General features: G+C 38.3%; 1 protein-coding gene across 5 annotated transcripts in view; it reads left to right on the top strand.

Annotated features, from left to right (window-relative positions):
• The first annotated feature begins 1,527 nt into the window (after positions 1 to 1,527).
• The window catches only part of chd2 (chromodomain helicase DNA binding protein 2), a 31,045-nt gene continuing 7,008 nt past the window's right edge, over positions 1,528 to 25,564 (top strand). The window contains exons 1-28 of one of the 5 annotated variants that reach the window (XM_046307583.1): positions 1,528 to 1,716; positions 3,248 to 3,311; positions 3,477 to 3,536; positions 4,833 to 4,893; positions 7,735 to 9,502; positions 9,830 to 9,941; positions 13,974 to 14,193; positions 14,751 to 14,837; positions 15,021 to 15,082; positions 15,773 to 15,895; positions 17,948 to 18,127; positions 18,213 to 18,346; positions 18,778 to 19,003; positions 19,103 to 19,203; positions 19,408 to 19,449; positions 20,683 to 20,873; positions 21,025 to 21,149; positions 21,335 to 21,551; positions 21,818 to 21,907; positions 22,091 to 22,281; positions 22,417 to 22,605; positions 22,737 to 22,896; positions 23,136 to 23,288; positions 23,741 to 23,812; positions 24,550 to 24,699; positions 24,934 to 25,082; positions 25,191 to 25,287; positions 25,428 to 25,520. In XM_046307583.1, the coding sequence (XP_046163539.1) occupies positions 9,880 to 9,941; positions 13,974 to 14,193; positions 14,751 to 14,837; positions 15,021 to 15,082; positions 15,773 to 15,895; positions 17,948 to 18,127; positions 18,213 to 18,346; positions 18,778 to 19,003; positions 19,103 to 19,203; positions 19,408 to 19,449; positions 20,683 to 20,873; positions 21,025 to 21,149; positions 21,335 to 21,551; positions 21,818 to 21,907; positions 22,091 to 22,281; positions 22,417 to 22,605; positions 22,737 to 22,896; positions 23,136 to 23,288; positions 23,741 to 23,812; positions 24,550 to 24,699; positions 24,934 to 25,082; positions 25,191 to 25,287; positions 25,428 to 25,520 (3,114 nt within the window). In that variant the 5' untranslated portion in view covers positions 1,528 to 1,716; positions 3,248 to 3,311; positions 3,477 to 3,536; ... (1 more) ...; positions 7,735 to 9,502; positions 9,830 to 9,879. Of the gene's footprint in view, positions 1,721 to 3,247; positions 3,312 to 3,476; positions 3,537 to 4,832; positions 9,942 to 13,973; positions 14,194 to 14,750; positions 14,838 to 15,020; positions 15,083 to 15,772; positions 15,896 to 17,947; positions 18,128 to 18,212; positions 18,347 to 18,777; positions 19,004 to 19,102; positions 19,204 to 19,407; positions 19,450 to 20,682; positions 20,874 to 21,024; positions 21,150 to 21,334; positions 21,552 to 21,817; positions 21,908 to 22,090; positions 22,282 to 22,416; positions 22,606 to 22,736; positions 22,897 to 23,135; positions 23,289 to 23,740; positions 23,813 to 24,549; positions 24,700 to 24,933; positions 25,083 to 25,190; positions 25,288 to 25,427; positions 25,521 to 25,564 lie in introns of all 5 variants that reach the window. The other 4 variants (XM_046307609.1, XM_046307573.1, XM_046307592.1 and 1 more) reach the window with 4 other exon arrangements.

Here is a 25,564-nt window from a genome sequence, read left to right as displayed (position 1 = left end):
TTGAGCATGGGCTGTCAAATGCTGCTTTTTAATTTATTCATTTTACAACAACAATTACTCTTTGTCTGACACACTACTGGTTTTATCAAAATAAAACAACTATATGTTTTTGTTTTAATCAGATCTGTTGTCTGTTTGGCAGGAATTGTAAGTCAGACGCAAACGCAGAAAATGAGTAGATCTGGTTACTGTTGCTTGGATACTTGTTATTCAAACTAGTGAATAAGGGCTACAGCAAAATTCTACTGACAGGAAACGGTAGTCTACTCTTTCAGTCTAATACAATACAAACGTTGCAGTTAAAATTACCATAAACTTCATAAATGGGCATATCAACTGGCAATAATACTTTAGTTCTAGAGCATGTGTAAGCAAGCACGTGTAACCAACTTCAACCTTTATTATTTTATGGGCTGTTAATGTTCAACAATGACAATAAGTTTGTTCAATGTTGCATTAATATATCCCCTTTTCGCCCATCACAAATCACAATGGATTCAGCAGGAGGTAGAATTTGACCCTAACTACTGATACAGGATAAGATATTTCCCCCCCAGTTTGGGTAGATATATAGTGACGGGTAACTTCTAGCTCAACTGGCACCATTTTGTTTTTCCTGTGCAAATACGTTTCTGTGATCTGTCCAATGAGGGAACGAAGGGTGCCGTTTTTCATTTGAATGGGGGTTTGGTTTACAACTCTTGTTGCTAGGCTGTGGATATTTTTTCCAGGAAATCTTCCACTGCAAAGCTGTTCCGCTCACATCTTATTGGTTGTTGATGGGGTGGTGTACTAAGGACTGAACAGTACATTCAAAATGGCGTATGTGTTTTTGCTGCTTCCCACAAAGCAACGCCATTATGGTCTATCCATGACATTCTTCAATTGTACCTGTATACAATTGGTTTTTACATGGTCAATGCATTTTATTTGTAATATTAATAGAAATTATCAATACAAGCATTTACATATTATAGCCAAACAATTACAAATGTGGTAGTCTATATTAGTTTGACACTGGTATATTTTGACATATCTACTGTGTTCTGTAATTATTTAATTGAATAACCTTTAGCAATGCAACACGTGATGAAATACGTGTACTGAAATACAGGACAGGAGGTAGTAAAACACAACTTCAGCATTGTTTAATGTTCAAAACAACTATTTCAACAATGAAGTTGGTTTATACATCTTGCCTCATAAACACAAAAATGTCTTAAGAAGAACAAACATTAAATGCAAAACAGACAGTAAACCTTTGAGCAAAACAGACAGTAAACCTTTGAGCATAGTTCTTTGGACTAAACAAGGGAAATGTTGCCACAATGTATCTCCTAGTTTTAACATTTGATACATTTCAGACAAGTGTATAAAATACATGTAGAGCCACAATGTTGCATATTTTCCTCAATAAATTGCTTTATAGTAATTATCTAAACCATTCGAGTAGAGGCTCTCCTTGCTACCCAGGATGCTGGTGTGTTTCAGAGGAAGTTGTGTGCGCTTACGTTGAAAAAGAGGGGGCAGAGCTATTGAATAGGATAACAGTTCATGCAGACCCAGTGAGAAGGACAGACGGAAGAGACCAGCATCCAGCACAGAATGGCAGAGACGCAGAACTGTCAGGGTGAAGATCCCGATAAAATGACGAAAATCTGCAAGAAATGCGGCGGTCGCGCGGGTAGAAGACGGGGGATAGCGCCCATCTCACATGTGGGTAAGAAACTAAAAAACAAAATCAGTTTTCCCCTATAAAGGCGCGTTTAGAAGATGTGGCAATATGGTGGAAAGAGCGAGGGTTCTACGGTCTGTTGTAAAAATGGCCATGATGTGTTCCCTGTTAAGAATTATACAAATAAAAAATTCGGACCCAATGTTCGTGTGGGTTGAAATTCTAATTCGTTGGATGAATAGGAGAATGAAAAAAATGTGTTGCGTTAATTTAAGTCATACAAAGTAACATTATTATTGGGTACACTTTCGAGTTCTAGAACCTACGCATTTAAAATGTGCTTTGTCCTTGAAAGGGCAAATGCCCTTGTCTGAAATTGACAGATAATTAACTAAATTGAGTAACGTTACATCTTAACAATAAATGTTGATTTTAAATGGGTTGAGAGTAAGAGGAAAGTATGAAGCTTTATATTGTGAGTTCTGTTATATAGTGCATTTCGATGTTTTTCCATACAAAAAAAAATATTTTAGAAAAGGCTTTATTGCCAGGTTTTTAGGTGTTACATGCTGGAAAACATTCCAGACAGGTATAGTTCTGGCTAACTTAATATTTCAGCTCATTTTAACAGTGGTTAAAATTATTAAATTTAATTTGAAGTTAAACATGTTCGATAATGGTGCTTTTTCTTTACACATAACACAAGTTTTATGTTCAAATGAAACTGCAACGTCTTGAGGAGCATATATGAAGCTATTTTTCAAAAAATTGTAAATAGGGTGTTGGCTTTTAACTCTTTGTGTTACAGAATGGAAATAAAAGTCTCAGAAATAATTCCGTAAATAATTTTTGGGTTATTATTTTAGTAGTTATGGGAGTAGGTTTTTCACACTTCACAAATACAGAACGATTCACTTGATCACATTTCATAGAGGAATTATTAAGAAATACACCCTTTTCCAAGACGCAAAAGCTACTTAATGCTATCCTGACCAGGTTATTGAAATATGTCCATACAGTGAGGATAAGATTTTTTTCCATAGATATTTAATGTAATCAAGTTGATGCTGTGTTATCATCTTTATTAAAGCTTAATATAAAAGTCCCTGGTGCTGAGATATTGATTCAGCCAAGTCTCAAGATTTCCATGTTTAGGGACACTATATTTAAATAAGGTATCATTGACCAGTTGCTATATTGTGGTCATAAATTGTTTGCCGGGTTTAATCTTTGTGTTCCATGAATAATTCTTACTAATTTTGATACAAAAATCGTTGGATAAATGGCCACAACACATATTTCAAGTTGAAAGTATAGTATTTTTGGACATGCATGTATTCAAAGTGTAAATGGTTATAAGTTGCCTTCTGCAAATGAATTCAGATCACAAATTAATTATGGGTAGCTATTAGTTGATTGATTATATGGTTGCCTCTAGTATTTGTAGTACCATTTCAAAAATGAAATTCTGTACAGATGTTTAGAATCTCTTGTACCAGACAATGTATGGCATTCTGCCAGATTTTGTGACATAATCACCATAATCTAACATGTATATTTCTTTTTTTTCAGGAACCATTGAAGTTTGAAAAATGGTGGTAAAGAAGAATACCGAAGTTTTGATACTTGAAAAATGGTAGGTTTGTGAAAAAAATGAGCTTGTGATGGTATTTTATGACTATTAATTATTAACAGTGCGTATGTTTAATTTAGCAAGTATGTTTCTCCTGACTGTTATATTAGACTGACCAATAGGTTGTGCTGTTTGCCTGTTTTCACTTTTGTATTTGTACTTTTGAAGGTTTGTTATCCGGGTGGCCCACCAAATCGATGACTAGGGGGATCGGAATGATCAAGGCTTGTAAGTATGAAGTGTTCGCTTTTAATTAAAGACGGGGAAGAAGATAGAACCTGAAAACAACACATTTTGAATAACATCTCTTCCATGTAAAATATTATATGGATGTGTGTTATAGTGTATCCTAACACTACATTGTAACATTTGCATTGTGTATTTACTTGGCATTTATTTAGTCTGTGTCCATTCAATACCTGAAAAGAAGAGTAAATAGGGAATTTTCTTAAAATGAATAAATACGTTAAAAAAATCGCTGAACACACTTGTGAGCAGTGTTATGATTGTTAAGACCACAAGAGGGCAATAATATTCACTATTGAAGTTAGCTCTTATTGCTACCATGATGCTGCTTCAAATCTTCGCAGGTGATGTTACGTTCACATTTTGTGGTTTGACTTATTTTTAGAATTTGATTCTCTGCTAAGGTCTCTGTTAAGTGCTTGTAAAAAATGCTATTTATCCTCTTTGGGAGAACTAACTGACATTCGTACATTAGTCTGAAAAAAATGGCTAGCTAGCCAATGGGTAAGTAAAGAAATGATCTCAGACGAGTAAAGGACATCGGAAATTACAGTGCTTTTAATAATATGCCTATTAATTTGGCTCAACTCAATCTTGCCTAGATCTTAAATGTATGATCGTTATCCTAAAAGTAGTATTATCCTTGTGTTCAAGTTGCTATATATGGCTTAAGTCTGTTCAGGTTCTCTATCAGTTAGAATGTTTCTGGTTGAATGAGTTGAGTTAATATAGTAAGTAGTTAGCTTATTAGTATTAAAGTTGTTAATAAGTTAGCTAGCTAGCTTGCTAAATTGGTCAAATTAGCAATATTACTAATCAAGAAGATGCCATGTTGTATTCTGTTAATATGAAGCATGGTTATCATAATTGATAATACACACACATGTTTGATGAAAATCTGAAATTATTTGTTTGGTTGAAAAGGTCTGTAATATAATGTCACAACTCGTAGACTAGGGTTGCAGAATTTTGTAATGTCCACTTGGGGGGGTCATAAAAAAATCTAGTCAGGAACCAATGTTTAAAAAAAAAATTCTGCACTACTTGAACTGAGCATTACGCATAGCACTAGGAAACCTGATCACTTGAGAGATCACATTTTTGGAAACTTGAGTTTTGGTTTGCAAAAAACGGTATTCAAGTAAAAGCCTAGATGAGGAAGTCTATTCCGAGAGACCACATTTTGTCATATTTGGCCAGTATGAGTGAGTACTCATCAAACAACTTGTGGTCTGGTGTATTTGATGGTCACCTAATTTCTCATCTTATCCCTTGCAGAATCAAGACATGGACTGACTGCCTGTTCCATTCCCTCCCCATGAAGTAAGAAGACAGCTATGTAAGTCTAGTCTGTGTTGTGTGCTGTAACAAATGTAATGTTTCTTCAAATGTCTGCTGTAAATGTCATGTTAATACTCTGTACTAAATAAATTTCTTAGAAAAACATTAAGTTCTGTTTAATAACATTGAAGTAACAACTTTTACATAAGTTTAAATCCAGGCATGTTATGTTTGCCCAAAACACAGGGCCTTAAACATAGCACTTGATCTTTAACATCCATAACAATCCAGAGCTGGGCTATTTATTGGTAACGGGAGTAGGATTCCCAGTGATGTGGTATAATTTGGAAAACTGATTTTAACCAATTGAGATCAACAGAGATCTACCACCATGACATTTCTACCTCTTCTTGTAGTGTTATTAAATAAAATGTATATTCCAGTGACAGTTTACCCTTTTGTTGTTTTTTGCTGTATGGTGAAAGCTATAATTATATCACACATTGTTACATTGTCACACATTGACACTTCAAATTAAGCTAAATCAGTTTAAAGTTACTAATCTCTTAATTTGGTATATGAAGCCCTGTTACAAGGGCATCCTATTTTATCACAATGATTTAAAGGGATACTGCGAGATTCTGTTTTTCTACTTACCCCGCCCCGCGTCCAATGAACTTGTGGATACCATTTTTATGTCTCTGTGTGAAGTATGAAGGAAGTTTGGAGCTAGTTTCGCCAGCCAATGCTAACTAGCGTAAGCGCAATGACGAAGTCTTCAGGTACGCTAGCGTATGATGCGTAAAGGACTCGCCCTTTAAATTTTTACTTCAAATATGCTCATGCTTCCCCTAGAAGCTAGAAGTTGCCATTCATTGTTGATAACTCCTGATGCTTGAAGAAGCTTTCTTCCAACTTTCAAATATTCTGTGATTCTTCTCTTGCCTGTGGCCCAATTATTCACAACTGCCCAAATTTATCCCCCAGTTTTTTCCCCTTTCTTTTTTTGTTATCAGCTTTATTTTGGAATGTAATAGATTGAAGCTCCTTTTTTCACTTGGTCAGTGTATTCTGACATAATACAGACTACTGCATTATGCTATTCTACCTATTTCCTAGCTGGGATAATAAAGTCGCCTACCTACTACTACCATTATGATTCAGTATCTTCTGCTTTATTCGGGAGGAATTTCACTTTTGTTAAAGTCAAACGATCACATTGCGAAATAATCCTGTATTAATTAGACCCAACCCACCTCTACTAACAATTTCTTTGCATGTCCACTAAATTAGCACTTTAAACTAAAGGCCCAATGGATATTTCCTTGTACTTTGAATATGAGATGGTTTCTCGTAATAATTCAGTTTTCTTGGCAAGATCCTCCAAAAATCTTCACTTTGTTTTCACTTGTTGGTCATGAACTGACATCTTCGGTCGGAACCTGCCTCTATTTTTTTCTTGGCTTTAGTGAATGCGTAAATAGATTTTAAGAACTCTTTTTATTATTCTCGTTCTTATTAAAATTATTTTTCTCATTTTTGTGATTTCCTCACTTCCTTGGTGAATCTCTGCTGGTCATGTGTGGAAGTTTGAGGTCGGGTGCATGCAGAGGAAGCACATTTAGCATTTTTTGTGCAGTTTAACTCCATGCATGATTACTATTGTTGGAGTTTTGTGTTTCGTTACAAATAAAGGAGCAGTAGTTTAGATGCAACTAATAGTTCATCAATATCAGTTGGCCAAAAGTGGATTATGAGATTAAGTCATGCCAGCGTGTGCTCAATTTGATTCCTGTGAACCCCCTAGTGGGCAGTTGAAGTAGTTTAGCCTAGCTTGACAGTAAAATAATAATAAATCAAATTAATGTCACCAATTTATTGTCTATCTATTCTAATGAACATAGTGTAATCCCAAAAGTAGATCACAAGCCATGGGTTGCATGAACGATTTTTATTTGTCAGATATAAATAACGACTTTACATTATCCATGCTAAAATTATACTGATCTGTAATGATTAACAGACATTTTGTAACATTCCATTTGCTTAGATTTCACCTGTATTTCCTGTTTTGTCTTTGTTGTTTTCAAATTATTCAGCTGTAAAATTTGTTGAATATGCTTGCTATTAAATTGCACAATGCTGTGTTCATGTGCTCTCGGAATCATCGGAAATTTGGGACTGGGATACCCCCGGAAAGCTCCCCGAATTTACGTAATTGCGGGTTTCCGACATCCAAAACCAATCATAACAAGCGCCCAAGTATGAAATAGTCGTTGTACTCCTAATGTTTCCCCGTTCTGGTAGTTTTGAGTTTCCTACTTGAGGTGAACGAAGCATAATAATATTAGACTTTAGATTTATCGTTAAAACACTTTTGAGAATCATAGATTTCTAAAGGTTTTAAAGTATTGCTTTTGTGGAAATTTGAACAGCTGACTTGCATTACTTTTAGTATTCCATCCCCCAAAGATATTAACATAATTGTCTAACGTTCATATTTGAAAATCATGGGCACAAGGTCATTTGGGGTGAATAGGGCTGAATCTTCAAATTATAATCACATTTTGCCCAATCTGTCTGCATATTACACATGTGTATGGTTAGTAAGCATTCAGCCCTTAATGCTCTTTATATAAACATTCTGGATTTTGGGGGATTTATTTGAATTGTGATATTTGTCACTGCATACTGCTATGATACAGACATTTTAACTTTGGGTTTCATTACCAACTCAACTTTCAGCTAGCTATTGAGCATTGGAATCGGAATCTTTTGTGGTGTTGTTGAAGCTCATTTCGCAGGCAAATTCCAATTGATGGGATAGGACAAAAGTGAGGTCTTAATTAAATGTAATTGGGGTTTTCGACTCATTTTCTTTTTCTTAATTCCATTAAAGACCCCATTCTACTGGACATTGAAGTGGAGACAGCTGCTTTGTCATCAAGATGGCGGCGTTGATTTGGGAGCTAATTGGATTTTTGAAAAGCTGACTGGATTTTTTCAGGATTTTATTTTACTGGATAAGATGCATCAATTGGAGTTACATCAAACTTTGACATGGACTCTTGTGCTTTGGATGTGCTGGCAATTCTTTGGACTCAATTGTTTGAATATTGTAATGGTTTCCTTTAATGAGTTCAGTTACACTACTTTTTCAACTTCTGTGATTTCCTAATAGGATGTTATTTATGTTAAATAAAACATTGCAATTTTCACTATTCTGACTTTCTTTCATTGATCAATATGCTACCCAAGAATGTTACAGGACTATTTGTCTTTTCGCTAAATGTGAAAATTCTCTCCAACTGAATCAATTTTACTCAAATGTAATTCAGTTTCTGGTATTTTTTGGGGCTTCCGATTTACTCCTGTTTACTGGAAGGTATGATACGTTTGCCTTGTACAATCTAAATTGACATTTAATAGTGCTAGCTAAATTAGGCCTACTAACTTTAAATAAGATCTGGGGAATTGGAGGGTAAATGCAAGTAATACTTTACACAACCTTTAATTTTGAACTTTTACACCTATTACGCTAAAGTTTTTTTGGCTCAAGTGTTTACGCTACTTGTCTCCATTACGAGCAATACTTAACAATGTAGCAACTTTTTAAAACTATTTATATCCCGGGTTAATTTAATTGACCAGTTTTACTTCCTACACTTTTTGTAGGACTGTTCTGTATTCACAATCTGACTCGTAATTGGCGCAAACATTTAATTTTTTAAGTAAGTAAAATGAAAGGGTATGGCTTCTAGTGATCAACACATTCCATGGTGAATGAAGGGGCTGGCTAATACATACAGTAATACTCTGCATTTCTACATAGCTCTACATAATACACAGTTGAAACAGCTTTTGGCAAAAACTGAAATGGTGGCCAAGGCTCTGCCTCTAAAATGGCTCCTGAAGTCATACTTCCTGTCTGAGCAGGAAGTGATGGGTCTTAGTGTTTAATTATTTTTGTACAAATATTACCCTTATTGATACAAAAAATATATGGATATGACTTTGGCAAAGGCTAACCTCTTGAAGTGATGCAACTTTTTATGAAATAAAAATGTAATATAGGTTTGCCGTTTTTATACAAAATAAAGGGGGTGGGACTTTGGGACATCACCTGAGTGTGGGGTAAATGGAAATAACGTCAATCAAAGGCAAAGCTTTCAGAGCTAGGAAGGAGCTCTAGATGGCGGATGAGCCTTGGGAAGGGGAACAATTCATTGGGCTTTCGTCAGCCCTTTTTCTTTTTCATGAAATCAAGCTGGAATATGCCGCTCTGTTAATATTTTTTTTTAATTTAAAATAAAAACTAGTACTATAGTGAACAGTAGATTAGGTTTACTGCTTTTATTCGTTTTTCGTCGTGTATATATCGGTTTTACTGAGTGTATGCGCGAGTCGTTGTCTTCTCTGCCTAGGTCTGGCAGCCATGGCGCGCCTCCATTTTTCGTGTGCTCTGTGAAGAGCTCTAGCCTTTCGTCTCACGATCACTTGTGTTGACGCTTCAATATCCTATTAATGTCTTTTCCCCTAATGTTTATTTTCATTCAACCTTTTTTTTATATATACCTTTTTTGGGGGTAATGAGTATTATATAGTCTATAGCCTACTTTGCGGATGTGAATCTAATACTTCATTATACCTTACTGTACATGGAATAGGTATGTTTACATTTTTATAATGCCTACAATCGATTTAATTTTTATTTATCATATTTTGGTCGTCCTTTGTCTGATGACGCAGTTAGAATTAGTGCATGTGGCTCGGTCGGTGGATCTAATTGTAATTCTCAACACTTGGCTTTTTAATTACAGGAGGTCATCAGTTGTCATTTATCCATCGATAATTTATATATTAATATATGTCCAATTTAAACGCCTGACACAACGTTGTCTTATTTCGTAACGTCAAAGGTTTTTACTGTCCTCTGAGAAAAACTATCTTATGGGACTTTTATGATGGTTCATCACTCTTCTAACTTTTGACAGCAAATACCAGCACATAAGACCATCAAATCCAACGTTTTCAAGATAAAACTATGATGAAGAATAAGAATAAAAAGCAAGAAGATGAAGGTTCGACTCAAAGCAATGCATCAAGGTACGATCATCTATTTAACTTTTTAGACATCTGTTTTCATTGTTTACCTTGACAAGCATGGTTGATCGCCTGTGGACACATTTGCTACATAGTTTTAACGATTTGTACCAGTTTCAAACCAATGACCTTGGTCTTGTTTAATAGCCACACCCTAATTTTGTTACACTAAAGACTGAACTTTCAGGCCCATGTTATTTAATCTTTACCCACATGTATACAACCTAGAATAAGTTTAATTGGCTTTTTTCCCAAGAACAAATGCATGATTTCAATGTTTGTTGTTCCATCGTTACTATGTGATATGACCTTGTCATATTAGTCGACACTGCATTGCACCATTTGAACATGCAACGCGTATTCTTTTTTCAAACGTTTTAGAACTCTTAATTTACTCATGTTAACAGCATGTGTGGCTGAAGGGAAGAATTTAAATAAATATCCAGTAGACTCTATTCAACTTGTTTTCTGCATTGGCAACTATGTAGGTAAGTTTAAAGACTCATTTGTCATCGTTTGAAACAGTTGACAACATTGGTTTTAGTAAGCTTAAATGTGGATAGCCTAAATTATAAAGTGTGTAGTATTTGAATGAGAACTGTTAAATGTATAGTAGGCCATACAGTCAATCACGACTGAATGTTAACTAGATTTTAGTTTCTATTTAGGCTGTTGTAGATCTATTTACCTCCTGGATATTTAGTCTTCAGTTACTCCTTCATTTGTTATGGGCTTCTGTCCATAAGAAAGGGAGCCTCTATTATTGTAGGCCTATTTGAAAACTGCTTCACTGATAGTCAGTCCTCTTGTCAAAGTTAAATACATTTACATATTTTATGGATAGCCATTTGAAATAGTTATTAGGTGAGGTGTGTATATACTGAAAAAGTATGCATTCTGATGTCATTCAGAGAACAATTTGAGGGGTTATTGGCATTGATGTAGCTCTTTTTGAAGTGCTCTTCACTGGTACACAATTCAGACTAACCATTGACATACTACATTTTGCACAGATTTGGTGTTCACTCAAAAGTTCTAGATTAGGCTTTTCTATTAGGCTGCATTTTCGGATTTGATAGGACAGCTGATTCAATTGAGTGATGTCCTCAATGCACAGTAGCCCTTTATTCAGCTGTGCCTGTATTTGTGACCAAGAGGGGCTTATATTCTGATACCAAGGAATAGGCTACTAGCTAAGTGCCAGTATGGTAAATGTCATGTATTGCAGATGTTTTCATGGTCTCAACAACTTGAGCTATTAGATTATACTTTTATTTGTAAAATAATACAAAAGTTGGGATTCAAATGATTGAAATGTATTATCTGTTTGCGTTGGAACACAAAACAATGTAATTTATTATAATCAATAAAAAGTTATACATATGCACAGGTTATTTTGAGGCATACTTGTGTCAAATAACCATTCTTGCTTGCAAAATCATGGTAATCTTGAGTGGAACATAATATCTGCTTATCCATAATAGTGAAATCATTTCATTCTATCGGGGATGGTAAGTGCACATTGCTTACACCTCTTACATCTCTGATAGTTTTAGAATTCAGTCATGGAATTAACTGTCTTATGTCGGCCTATGTATAATTGGTGACTGGGTATCGTAATTAAAGCCTGATGGGGCCAACATGTTGTCACCTATTACATGGCTTACATTTCTTACCATAGGCCTACATGACTACTACATCTACAGGCCTGTTTGGGTGTCTCTTCAAGAGAGAAGTAATTGCATTGGTTTTAGATTGTCAATCCATGCAAATGTTTCATCTTAACTGCCCATAGCCCTTAATTCAATTGATAATGGGTCACATACAGGACATGAAGACGTTGTCAAACAATTAAAGGCTGTGTAGTGCATTTGCTATCCTTTTGGCAGCCATTTTAATAACCATGCACATTTTATCTGAAGTCTGTCCCTCAAAATACTAATCCTCTACCACACTTTTGACTGCTCTCGTCCTGATAGAGGACTACTTTCCAAGCACATGTAAGCAAAAGACACTGGGAGAGCAGATCCCTTCAATAAATATTATTTTGAAATACAGGGCATGAAGTGGAGTCCACTTTTAATTTACAAAATGGCTCTTGTTTTGTACTTTCTGTATTAAAAGTGTGCACAGAACTACAGGAAAGGGGAACAGGAAGTGTTTCAAAGGTCATAGGCTTTTATTTTGAGCTGTGATTGGCTCATTCTTCACCTAGCAACCCACCAGCCTGTAATCATTTACTTCAGTTTTTTGTCCCGCCTATGTCTAACTTCACACTCAATGAAGGGAGTCACTTGCTTATGGGGGTTTGAGCATTTGTCACTGGGTGACTGACTGGTCAATAAATTACAATAACTTTATCACAATTCATTAGCTTTTGATATCACAATAACAAATCTTTCTTATCTGAATGGTCATATAAACATTTAATCCGTTAGATTTTCTATAGTTGGATGTATATTTTCAAATGAAATTTTATGTAGTAATAGAATAGCTCTAGTTATATGCATAAATACTGTCATAAGTGACTACACATAGGTAATAAAGCATGGCTACAAATGAAAGGATTGTTTTTGTTCTATTGTAGCAGCCTTCATGTTTTTACCATTTTAAGGTAGGCTGACTGTGGATATGATCTATTTTGAAAATGAAATAATGCTGGATGTGGCTACCCCCTATACTCTGTTCAAGGTACTGCACATTCTGTCAGTATGGGGCATAGACAGACAGGTTTACATTCTTGTAATTTGCTGGGTTTATTATGTAAGAATTACAGTTTTAATAAATACATGTTAGTGATTAATGTGTTCTGGTTTCATTAAATAAAGACATTCCATTTAAATTGAATGTTGACATTTCTTCGAATCTTTTTTTAGTTGCATGTAACATTTTCACGGTAAAGTACAGTATGAATATGGCATTTTTTGGTTAGATTGCTAAAAAATGTGGAGTGTTTTGAATGTGGAGTGTTTTGAATGTATCAGGGCATGGTTCTGTCATTGTTTACATACATTAGTTAAATGTAGCCTAATGTTTGCATTAACAAAATTATATGATGTGCTCTTGAGGTGAATATTACTTCAGGTCTAGACATTATAATTGGTTGTTGGATAGAGTCTCAGTAGGAGCTTCATGTTTGGTGGAGTCACTGTTGGCCCTATGTATGTACTGATGTGGCACTGGCAACCATAGGACTTATTTGGCGCCCTCTATTGTTTTAAAACAGTAATAGTTACTTGTGAAAGTTTGTAGGCTATGTTAGGAATGAATGCAAATATACTTTTAGGGTGGGCAAATTTTAAATACTGTGAAAATATTTTTCAACATGACAATAATAGTATGGACGTAAAACACATCCCAGACTGAGAAGCACTTGTGTGGTTTTCAGCAATTTCTCCTGTATGGGGTTATGGAAGTATTTTTAAAGATCTTATTTAAGAGGATTGGATTGGCATGGAGAGGTCTTGTTATGACAAAGTTAATCTGAGCACACTATGGTGATGTAATGATGTTTCCTTTCCACCTAAAGGCATTAGCATTTTGTATGTAGTCTTTTCAGTACTACATGAACTCCATTCACTTAGAAAACATGTTCTCCAACTTTTTGTACTTTGTGAAATAAGCCTCTTAACTTTCTACACACATCCTAGATGACATTGGCTGCTGTTGTGCCCTTGAGCAAGGTGCTCAACACCCCACAACAACAGCTCCATGGGTGCCCAGTGTGGCAGCCCCCTGCTCCAACCTCCAACCTATATGTGTGTCTTTCAGAGGTGTTAGGATGAAGCGGAAGTCAAATTTCCTTTGGCCCTTGTGTACAATTTTGAATAATAAAGTGATCTTCATTTGTTGAGCCAAATCCGTGCTTGACAACAGTAGGTGGGAGATTGGAGAAACTGTTCATGAAATGGGCTTGTTATTGAAAAGGGAAATCTTTGCATAGCTTACCAAATGAAAGTACAGCACTATAAAAGGATGATATTAAGTAAATCTGGTGATATTTTAGACTGAAATTCCACATTTTTGATGATATAGCAATTCGGCCTCAGAAGAATCGAACCACTCTGGGTTGGAGTCTGGGAGTCAGTCGGAGAGTGAACAGGGCAGGGAGAGGAGAAGATTGCACCACTCAGGAGAGTCCAACAGCTCTTCTGAATCTGGGAGCCAGTCCGGGTCTGAGAGTGAATCCCAGCAGGCCTCGGTCAAGGACAGACAACCAGTTAAAAAGAAAGACAATCTGTCAGATGTGAAGAAGGTAAACATAGCAAGGCCTGTACTGCAAACTAGTTTGCTTGAGTTATAATATGTAGGGCTGAAAGGCCGTTGCAGCGTTGGAAATAAATTGAAGCCCAATGCCAAGTCTGTGTTCTATGCAAATATATATGTGCTTATATATATATATATAAGCACCATTTCAGTTGAATGCATATAGTTATACCACAGACTTGGTATCCTACTTTCCCCATATTTGGTTATACCATTATTTTCCTGATGGTTTCTAGATTGTAAATCAGTTTTTTTATACCAGGCCAGAAGAAGACATGTACTGTATTTACATTTGAGTAATTTTGCAGACACTTATATAGAGCGTCTTCATATTCTGTTCAGATTCAGAAGCAATTGGGGTTAAGTGCCCACAAGGGCACATCAAAAGATTTTTCACCAAGTCGGCTCTGGGATATATCGCGCCATCAGTTGCACAACAGCTTTTATGCATGGGCAATGCATATTTAGAAATGGGGTCCTGTCTCAATTGGGTTGGAGATGGAAAATGGCAAGGATGCAATGATCCAATTTGGTATTTGATTCCAGATGTGGGAAGAGCATCCAGATGTCTATGGGGTCAGGCGATCAAATCGCAGTAGACAAGAACCTGCTCGTCTCAATATTGGAGCTGGGGTAAGAAGTGCAACATGAAATCTACTGAAATACTGCTGAATGGAAATTCTTTAAAGAAAACTTCCAAAAAACTTCTAGTGTATGTCATGTGGATTTATTGGTGTCTCAGTCAATTTAGCTGCAACCCCTTATGGCAAAGCCTAATCTCTCATAGAGATGTAATCAATTTCAACACACTTGCAGGGTAGCAGTGACTCCGAAGGTGAAAGTCCTAAAAGAAAAGCACCACGACAGAAGAAGAAAGAGTGAGTATTGAGATTTGATTTAGATTTGTAATTTTCATTTTTTTTCTTCTCGATTTTGATTCATTCTTATCCACTTAAATCTATCATGTCGTGGGATGAATTTACTATGTTGTGCCAAATTCTGCTCAATGTTGGGCTATGTGTAGAATAACTCATTTGAATCATGACTTAGGTCTACTTGTCAAATCAATTGTAAATGGGTTAGTTAAACCGACAAATGCCATAGATGACGTTCGTTATCTGTAGCACATGTTTGCATTACTGGCAATCCATGTTGTTTTTTTGCTTCCAAAATGCACTTTCTGCTATCCAATTAGACTCTTCCATAACCTTCGATCACATTCTTGCTTGATATCATGAACATATAGCCATAGTATCCCATGACAGTCTGGATGTAAGTGCAAGACATATATTTGGTTTGATCTTTCAATTCAGTGGCGTTTGTATTTGTCATTATTTTTTCCAAGAATTTTCTGGATACTGTCCTTGCCATTTTCATGCATATGTGGATGTTTGTGCTTGTCTAAAGTGGCTCATTAGGAGATTCAGACAGCAAGACTGAGGTGGTCTTCAGAACTTTACTTTATGTTTAGTTATCTGATCAAATCTTGCTAACCAGAGCACACCTAAGCCCGGTGTAGAGCATTAATAAACCCAAAGGGTGAACTTGTGGTATTTCTGTGTTGTAAGAAATACCTGGAAAAGTGATGAATCGGATGATGATGATGATGATGATGATGAGGAGGATGCCAGCAGTGCAGACAGTGAGCAGGAAGAGAAAAAAGTTAGATCCAGACGACTTCCTGCTAGAAGGTAAGGGTGTAGTGAAGCCTGGCCTTCAGACAGCTAATCTGTCCACTTTCATGTCTATTGTGTGTGATCAGAAACTGGCTGTTGTAGTGCTTTTTTGGCTTTGAAAGTGCTGTATGACCGGGTTTCTTTTTAGCCTTCAGTCACATACAAAATATGAAATCTGTCAATTCCAATCTGATAATTGTTCAAAATGTTCTTCTGTGTATTATTTATTACTGTGCATTTAATATGTTGTATCAACTATGATATGCATTATACTATTCTATATTGTTATATTGCAGTGAATATTTGCATTTAGACTCAGAAGGATGACCAAAAAAAGAACAGTTAAATCCTAAAGTCAACCAAAATGATGTTCTGATGAAAGCTTGCTAACATTATCAGCTACAGTGCCTTTGGAAATTATTCAGACCCCTTGACTTTTTACACATTTTGTTATGCTACTGCTTCTAAAATTGATTAAATAAATACAAATTCTCAGCAATCTACACACAGTACCCAATAATGACAAAGCAAAAACAGGTTTTTAGAAATGTATTAAAAATAAATGTACATTCGTATTCAGACCCTTTGCTATGAAACTTGAAATTGAGCTCAGGTGCATCCTGTTCCCATTGATCCATCCTTGAGATGTTTGTACCTATGGCAAATTCAATTGATTGGACATGATTTGGAAAGGCACACACCTATCTATATAAGGTCCCACAGTTGACAGTGCATACCAGAGCAACAACAAAACCATAAGGTCAAAGGAATTGTCCCTTGAACTCCAAGACAGAACAGTGGTCTCCATCATTCTTAAGTGGAATAAGTTTGGAACCACCAAGAGCTGGCCTCCCGGCCAAACTGTGCAATTGGACAGGGGGTTTACCAAGGACCCGATTGTCACTCTGACAGAGCTCCAGAGTTCCTCTGTTGAGATGGGAGACCCTTCCAGAAGGACAACCATCTCAGCAGCACTCTACCAATCAGGCCTTTATCGTAGAGTGGCCAGACGGAAGCCACTCTTCAGTAAAAGGCACATGACAGCCCGCTTGGAGTTTGCCAAAAGGCACCTAAAGGACACCCAGACCACAATAAACAATATTCTCTGGTCTGATGAAACCAAGAAAGATTGAACTCTTTGGAGGAAACCTGGCACCGTACCTACTGCAAAGCATGGTGGTAGCAGTATCATGGTGTGGGGATATATTTCAGCGGCAGGGACTGGAAGACTAGTCAAGATCGAGGCAAAGATGAACAGAGCAAAGTACAGATAGATCCTTGAAGATCACCTGCTCCAGAGCGCTCAGAACCTCAAGACTATGGTGAAGGTTCACCTCCCTACAGGACAATGACCCTAAGCACACAGCTAAGACAACTCAGGACTTGAACCCGATCGAACATCTCGCTCTCGAGACCTGAAGACGGATTTGATGCAACGCTCCCCATCCAACCTGACAGAGCTTGAGAGTATCTGCAGAGAAGAAGGGGAGAAACTCCACAAATACAGGTGGGCCAAGTTTGTAGTGTCATACCCAAGAAGACTCGATGCTGTATTCGCTGCCAAATGTGCTTAAACAAAGTACTGACTAAAGGGTCTGTAAATGTGATATTTCAGTTTTTATATTTGTAATACACTTGGAAAAATTTCTAAACCTGTTTTTGCTTTGTCACTGTGAGGTATTGTGTGTAGATTAAGTTGGAAAAAAAACAATTTAATCAATTTTAGAAGGCTGTAATGTAATAAAATGTGGAAAAATTTGAGGGTTCTGAATACTTTCTGAATGGACCGTACATTAAATATTTTTGTAGGCTTTAGGATTCCCCCCCATTGATCACTTGGTATTCTAAAGGAATTTAATTAAGAAATTCACCTGTAAGCCTATCAACAATAAATTATTAATATTGCTGAGGTCGGAGGGTTAAAAGCTGTCTCAAGGCCATTGGTGTGAGTCAGATTGTTAGGAGTGATTATAGTCAGCTAGAGCTGTAGAGGAAAACTAGTAAGTAGGCTTTCTTGCAGAGTGGTTAGAAGTGGTATATGTGTGTATTTGACTCAATATTTTACAGACCAAAGAACAAATCATCTACAGTCAAAAAACAGCAGCCTCCAAAGGGAAGGAAAACCAGGAAACAAGAGTCATCTGTGGAGGAAGATGATGACGACGACGACGATGACGATGATGACGATGATGATGATGATGATACCCCAAAGAGACAAACCCGGCGAAGGGTGTCTGCTAAAGTCAGGTATGTTAATGTTTCACTTGTTCAATATAAAATATGAAAGAAATTGTTTACCGTGCATGACATGCATTGTGTTGGTTTGTTACAGTTACAAGGAGGACCAAAATGACTTTGAGACTGACTCTGACGACCTGATAGAGATGGAGGGAGCTGAGGTGGAGCCGGAAGATGACAGCGAGACCATTGAGAAGATCATGGATACCAGGACAGGCAAAAAAGGAGGTGATGCATCCTCACTTAGTATCTCACCTGTATTGTGTTAACCCATCTAGATAGACATTGCAAGCAGAAGGGTTTACTACAAAGCAGGATCAAGGAGTTAGCCAGATAACTTGCCTAACTATTCTGATAGGCTTGAAATGGGCATGGTCTAATTGATTCAACAAATGAAAACTCATATCTAAGTTTCTCTTTTTTAATAAACCAGAATATCATTTTTTGTGGTTGTTTATCAAAGATAGCTGGATAACTAATTGATCCTGCTTTATAGGACCCTCTGGTGTTGAAAGAGACAGTAACCAAGGTGCTCATATTACGATGCTAGACAAGATATCTGTTTATTAGCGGCTCCCTCCTGGTTAGGAATCTATACTGTGAATAATATTCAGATATTGAAAATATTAATGTCCGAATTTTGTGTGTATCCATTTTAGCCTGCGGGGCTTCCACTACGCAGTATGCTGTGGAGGAAAATGGGGACCCAGGAGCTGACTTTGACCCAGAGAAGGATGAGGGAGAGATCCATTACCTGATCAAGTGGAAAGGCTGGTCCTACATCCACAACACCTGGGAGAGCATTGACTCCCTCACTCAACAGAAGGTCAAGGGACTCAAGAAACTAGATAACTTCAAGAAGAAGAACGATGAGCTCAGTGCTTGGTGAGGGCTTGTTGTGTACACATGTAAAGTAGCTACAATTGAAGTTTTATCTTTCAATGTTGTGTTCTTTTACTTGTTGACACTGATTATCTTCCATAGGTTGAGCAAAGCATCACCTGAGGATTCAGAATATTACAACTGCCAGCAAGAGCTAACCACTGATTTAAATAAGCAGTTCCATATTCTGGAGAGAGTCATTGGTAAGAAACTAAACTCTTTTGAAATGTGTCTTCATTGACTAGCAGCAATGGTTCATCGATGAAAATATATTTGACAAAATTGTGATTATTACAACAGACTTACCTTCTTTCTTCACACTTTATGATATATTTACAGAATTAGTGTAATCAACAATTATAGCTATTTGGGGAATGTAATTTGAGATGTTATTATTATTTTTTCAGCGACTAAAACTGGGAAGACACAGGGTCTCTCGGATTTTCCTTGTAAGTCCCTCATGTCATCACCAACATTATCATACACTATATATACAAAAGTATGTGGACACCTGTTAAAATGAGTGGATCCTGCTTTTTCAGCCACACCCATTGCTGACAGGTGTATACATTCGAGCACACAGCTATGCAATCTCTATAGACAAACCTTGGCAGTAGAATGGCCTTACTGAAGAGCTCAGTGACTTTCAATGTGGCACCGTCAAAGGAGGCCTCCTTTCCAACAAATTAATTCATCAAATTTATGCCTTGCTAGAGCTGTCCCGGTCAACTGTAAGTGCTGTTATTGTGAAGTGGAAACGTCTAGGAGCAACAACGGCTCAGCCGCGAAGTGGTAGGCCACTCAAGTTCACAGAATGGAAGTGCTGAAGTGCGTAGCGCGTAAAAATCATCTGTCCTCGGTTTCAACGCTCACTACCAAGTTCCAAACTGCCTCTGGAAGCAACATCAGCACAAGAACTGTTCGTCTGGTGCTTCATAAAATGGGTTTCCATGGCCGAGCAGCCGCACACAAGCCTAAGATCACCATGCGCAATGCCAAACGTTGGCTGGAGTGGTGTAAAGTTCACCGCCATTGAACTCTGGAGCAGTGGAAACACATTCTCTGGAGTGATGAAGTACGCTTCACCATCTGTCAGACCGACGGACGAATCTGGGTTTGGCTGATGCCAGGAGAATGCTACCTGCCCGACTGCATAGTGCCAATTTAATGCTACAGCATACAATGACATTCTGTGACTCCAACTTTGTGGCAACAGTTTGGGGAAGGCCCTTTCCTGTTTCAGCATGACAATGCCCTTGTCTGTGCACAAAGTGAGTTCCAGAAATGGTTTGTTGAGATCTGACTTGCCTGCACAGAGCCCTGACCTCAACCCCATTGAACACCTTTGGGATGAATTGGAACGCTGACTGCGAGCCAGGCCTAATTGCCCAACATCAGTGCCCGACCTCACTAATGCTCTTGTGGTTGATTGGAAGCAAGTCCCCACAGCAAAGTTCCAACATCTAGTGGAAAGCCTTCCCAGAAGAGTGGAGGCTGTTATAGCAACAAAGATGGGGCCAATTACATATTCATGCCCATGATTTTGGAATGAGATGTTTGACGAGCAGATGTCCACATATGTTTGGTCATGTAGTGCATCTTCATTATCATACTAAGCACATTTTCAATAAAACCTTCTGAAAAACATTTTCACTGAAGATTTTGTTTTCACTGTACACCAGCTCACAGCCACAAGAATGGTGCTTCTTCCAATGAGCCAGAGTACCTGTGTAAGTGGATGGGCCTGCCTTATTCAGAGTGCAGCTGGGAGGATGGAGCTCTGCTGGGGAAGAAGTTCCAGCACTGTATAGACAGCTTCACCAACCGGAACTCCAGTAAAACAGTCCCCTCCAAAGACTGCAAAGTGAGTGAGGAAAGTGTCCCGACTAGATAGATTGCACATCAATACTCATCACAATTGTTTTATTTAAACATTTACTAATATCAGCTGGAACACAAAAATGTACAATATGTAGCTATGGTAATTTCAGAACAGTGCAGTGATTTTCTAACTCTAATTTCAGGTGTTGAAACAGAGGCCCAGATTTGTTGCACTAAAGAACCAGCCATCGTACATTGGGGATGAGAACCTGCAGCTGAGAGATTACCAGTTAGATGGACTGAACTGGCTGGCTCACTCCTGGTGCAGGTATACATCAAGTCACGAAGGACACTAGAGAAACAGTAGAGATTATTACTGTTTTAATCATCTCATTTAGTGGATGTACTAATACTGTACTGAGGTGTACTGTTAATTACCTGGAATTAGGTAGTTCGTAGGTCATTTTAGCATGAATGTAACCCTAATAAGACTCTATGTTCTGTGTTTTTCAGGTGCAATAGTGTGATCCTGGCTGATGAGATGGGTCTGGGGAAAACCATCCAGACCATCTCGTTCTTGTCCTACATGTTCCACCAGCACCAGCTGTATGGGCCCTCCCTGGTGGTGGTACCCCTATCCACCCTCACCTCCTGGCAGAGAGAGTTTGACACCTGGGCCCCCGATATGAACGTGGTGGTCTACTTGGGAGACGTGATGAGCAGGAAATCGGTACGAAAATCTCCTCTTTACAAAACTCGAAAGAAGCGTTGTAGTCTTGTTGCCAACCAAAAATGAATGTCCCCCTCTAATTTTTTATTTAACCTTTATTTAACTAGGCAAGTCAGTTAAGAACAAATTCTTATTTATGGGTTAAGCGCCTTAAGGGGCAGAATGACAGATTTTTACCTTGTCAGCTCGGGGATTTGATCTAGCAACCTTTCGGTTACTGGCCTAACTACTAGGCCGCCCCTCTGCTTTGCTTTTGTGTTGAACAGATCCGTGACTATGAGTGGGTATGCCATCAGACGAAGAGAATAAAGTTCAATGCACTTATAACCACGTATGAAATTCTACTGAAAGACAAGGTAAGGCATCTGTATTTCTTGGAAGCATTTTCAGACAGATGCATTTCGATATACTGAATCGGCTTCGATTTGTACTGGCCAAAATAGTACACATTTTGTGATTATTTAAAATATAAAAAAGACAAACATTTAATTGTTTGATTGAATACAACTCTCCACTCAATGTGCGTGGTCTGTCCATAGGGGGTGTTGGGGAACATAAACTGGGCTTTCTTGGGTGTGGACGAAGCTCACAGGCTAAAGAATGACGACTCCCTTTTGTACAAAACCCTGATTGAGTTCCGGTCCAACCACAGACTTCTTATCACAGGGACACCACTGCAGAACTCTCTCAAAGAGCTGTGGTCCCTTCTGCACTTCCTCATGCCTGACAAGTATGTACTTCTCCTCTCTATAAAATGCATCATGTATATTTTGGCAAATGTGGACTTTGAGAAGAACAACCTGTGCATTTGTATTCATTTACAGTGTTCTTATCTCGATGTAATTGTACTTTTCCCCCTCTGAAGGTTTGAAAATTGGGAAGATTTTGAAAGTGAGCATGGTAAAGGGACTGACAATGGCTACCAGAGCCTTCACAAAGTCCTTGAGCCCTTTCTCCTGAGGCGTGTAAAGAAGGATGTGGAGAAATCCCTGCCTGCCAAGGTAGAACAGATCCTCCGTGTGGACATGTCTGCTGTGCAGAAGCAGTACTACAAGTACGTTCCCTCAAATGTAGCGCTTCTGTCTATCCATGTCTACCTGTCTGGACAGATGATTTGAGCAGTATCTAAGGTCTTACTCCTTGTCCCTGAAGTTAACTGGTGGTGTGTTTTGGTGCTTGTTTCAGGTGGATTCTGACCAGGAACTTCAGAGCCCTGCAGAAAGGCACCCGAGGCAGCTCCTCTGGCTTCCTCAACATCGTCATGGAGCTGAAGAAGTGCACTAACCATGGTTTCCTCATCAAACAGCCTGAGGAAGAGTGTGACACTCCACAGGAGCACCTAAAGGTAGGACTAGCAAGAAGAGCTCAGCGCATTATGGCAAAAGATGTGTTATGTCCATGTGATAATACAGTGGACTAATTATCTCTACTTTTGCTGCTTTGAACATTTAGAAATACTCTCATTGGTTAAAATGGCAGCAGAGCATGATTACATGTAGCCACACTAATGTATCGGTTTGTTAGAGGGTGGAGAAGAGATGTTAATTTCCCTAAGTTTGACTGTTGACCTTTTGCGTATCTCAGGCGTTGGTGAGGGGCAGTGGGAAGCTGGTTCTTCTGGACAAGCTACTGACCAGACTTCGGGACAGGGGCAACAGAGTCCTCATCTTCTCCCAGATGGTGCGCATGTTGGACATACTGGCTGAGTACCTGGCCCTGAAGCGCTACCCATTCCAGGTAGGGTATAACACAGCCCAGGGGATGGCAAGGCAGCAGGTCCAACCCGTCCTTGTTCTCTTACGTCTCCATTAAATGTTAATACATCTTTATTATGGTGACTTAGTGAGGGTGTTTTCAGTAGCTGTTGAGATATTGGAGCAGTGTTGGAGTCCACTCAGTGGCTCATGTGTCAGTGTTGCAGCAAACATGCTCTTGCATAGTTATTTTTATCCTCAAGTTATTTTTGATGGGGACTGGCTGGTCCCCAGAGCCAGAGTGACCACTGGGTCTTAGCACAGGTAAATAATTAGACATAATTTTACTGTTGTAATTATCTTTGACAATATGCTGCTTGCCTGATGGATCATATAATGCCATGTATAGCTGAGCATTCCCAAGTGGGATCTTAGGGTTTGGAGTTCAGGCCTTGGAACCTTGCCTGAAAACTCTCTCTTTCCCTCTCTTCTCAGCGCCTGGATGGCTCCATAAAGGGAGAAATACGAAAACAAGCACTTGACCACTTTAATGCTGAAGGTTCTGAGGTATGTTATCTATACTATGTTTTAGCTATTGCAGATTGCAGGTCTGAACATTCGAGGCGTTGATATTTGAAGTGTCTATGTCAGCCCTGAATCTGCGTTGGAACTCAGTTGGTATGCATTTCACTTACTCAGCGACGTATCTAACTGAAGATAACCATAGTGATACCATACATTAACATGACAGACGGTACATTGTTTCGTCTAGTGTTAAGATTTATTTTCCTCGGAAGTTATCATATTCTTTTGAGATCAATTTAGCAAGACACATTTACTGACCTGTGATAGCGTAGCTCAACCAAGTAAAAACAAAATGGCCGTGACTGTTACCTGGTGTGTTTTACCACATCAGGTAACACTTTATTTGGATCGTCCCAAGTACATGGTTTGTAGATGTTCAATAACTGTCAACATTTCAACTAACTATCTACTAACCCTAGCTCAAATCTTAACCCTTATCCTAACTCTTGTTCTAAACCTCACCTTTACTGTAACCTTAACAAGCAGTTTCTTATCAATAGGTAGTTTGTTGATATATGACCATTTGTGGATCATCTATATGGGAATATCCAAATAAAGTGTGATTCCACACCATTAAAGCCACAAGAACGGTTATCACACTTGACTTGACATGTTCTCTACTTCAGGCATTTTGTCCCTTCACCTGTGATGTTCAGCAGGTTTGGCGTGATGCACTATGTGATTTGTGTTGAGAAAAATAATCCCCCCTCTCTGTCCAGGACTTCTGTTTCCTGCTGTCCACAAGAGCTGGAGGTTTGGGTATCAACCTTGCCTCTGCAGATACTGTGGTCATCTTTGACTCTGACTGGAACCCTCAGAACGATCTGCAGGCTCAGGCCAGGGCTCACAGGATTGGCCAGAAGAAGCAGGTATCTACAACGAGACCCACTGTCCTAAGTATTGAGGGAAGGTTTAGCTAAGCACAAGATTGTTGGTGTGATTCTGGTGACTTGATCCTAATGAATAAAACCTGTGAGGTACAGTATGAAGTTAGTAATCAGTTTGGCATACGTTTTCTTTGGCAGAGCCATCATGGAAAATGTTTGTCTTCCAACTTTGTGAGTGCGACGTTTAAATGTCTCCTTTCTTGTATTTCTGAACAGGTGAATATCTATCGCTTGGTCACAAAGGGATCTGTGGAGGAGGACATTATTGAGAGAGCCAAGAAGAAGATGGTTTTGGACCATCTTGTCATTCAGAGAATGGACACCACTGGTCGAACTGTATTGGATAACAACTCCGGAAATTCAAAGTGAGGAAACTTCACCATGCGGTCTACTAGTCTTTGAGTGATATTTTGCTGTGACTGAAAACATGAGGTCCCTCAGGTTCTTAACTTAACATCAACATATTTTCACAGCTCCAACCCATTCAATAAAGATGAGCTGACTGCCATTCTGAAGTTTGGAGCTGAAGATCTGTTCAAAGAGGCAGAAGGAGAGGAGACTGAACCCACGGTACACAGACACATTTCTATTGATTATGTACTCTGTTGAAAGTTAAATAGTATGAGTGATCGATTTTCAAACTTCCAGATTTGCAGAATGTCTGCGTTTCTTGTCCTTTACATTGTACCTTTCTCTTTTCGCCCTTGCAGGAGATGGATATTGATGAGATCTTGCGGTTGGCTGAAACCAGAGAAAGTGACCAGGGATCAAGTGCCACAGATGAGCTTCTCTCTCAGTTCAAGGTACCTAGAAGTTGATCCAACTCTCAGCCTGCTTTTCACAATAC

Source organism: Oncorhynchus gorbuscha, linkage group LG02 (assembly GCF_021184085.1).
Source record: "Oncorhynchus gorbuscha isolate QuinsamMale2020 ecotype Even-year linkage group LG02, OgorEven_v1.0, whole genome shotgun sequence".
Lineage (NCBI taxonomy): Eukaryota > Metazoa > Chordata > Actinopteri > Salmoniformes > Salmonidae > Oncorhynchus > Oncorhynchus gorbuscha.
Note: the sequence above shows the minus strand (reverse complement) of the source record. Positions and strands in the feature narration are given on the sequence as shown.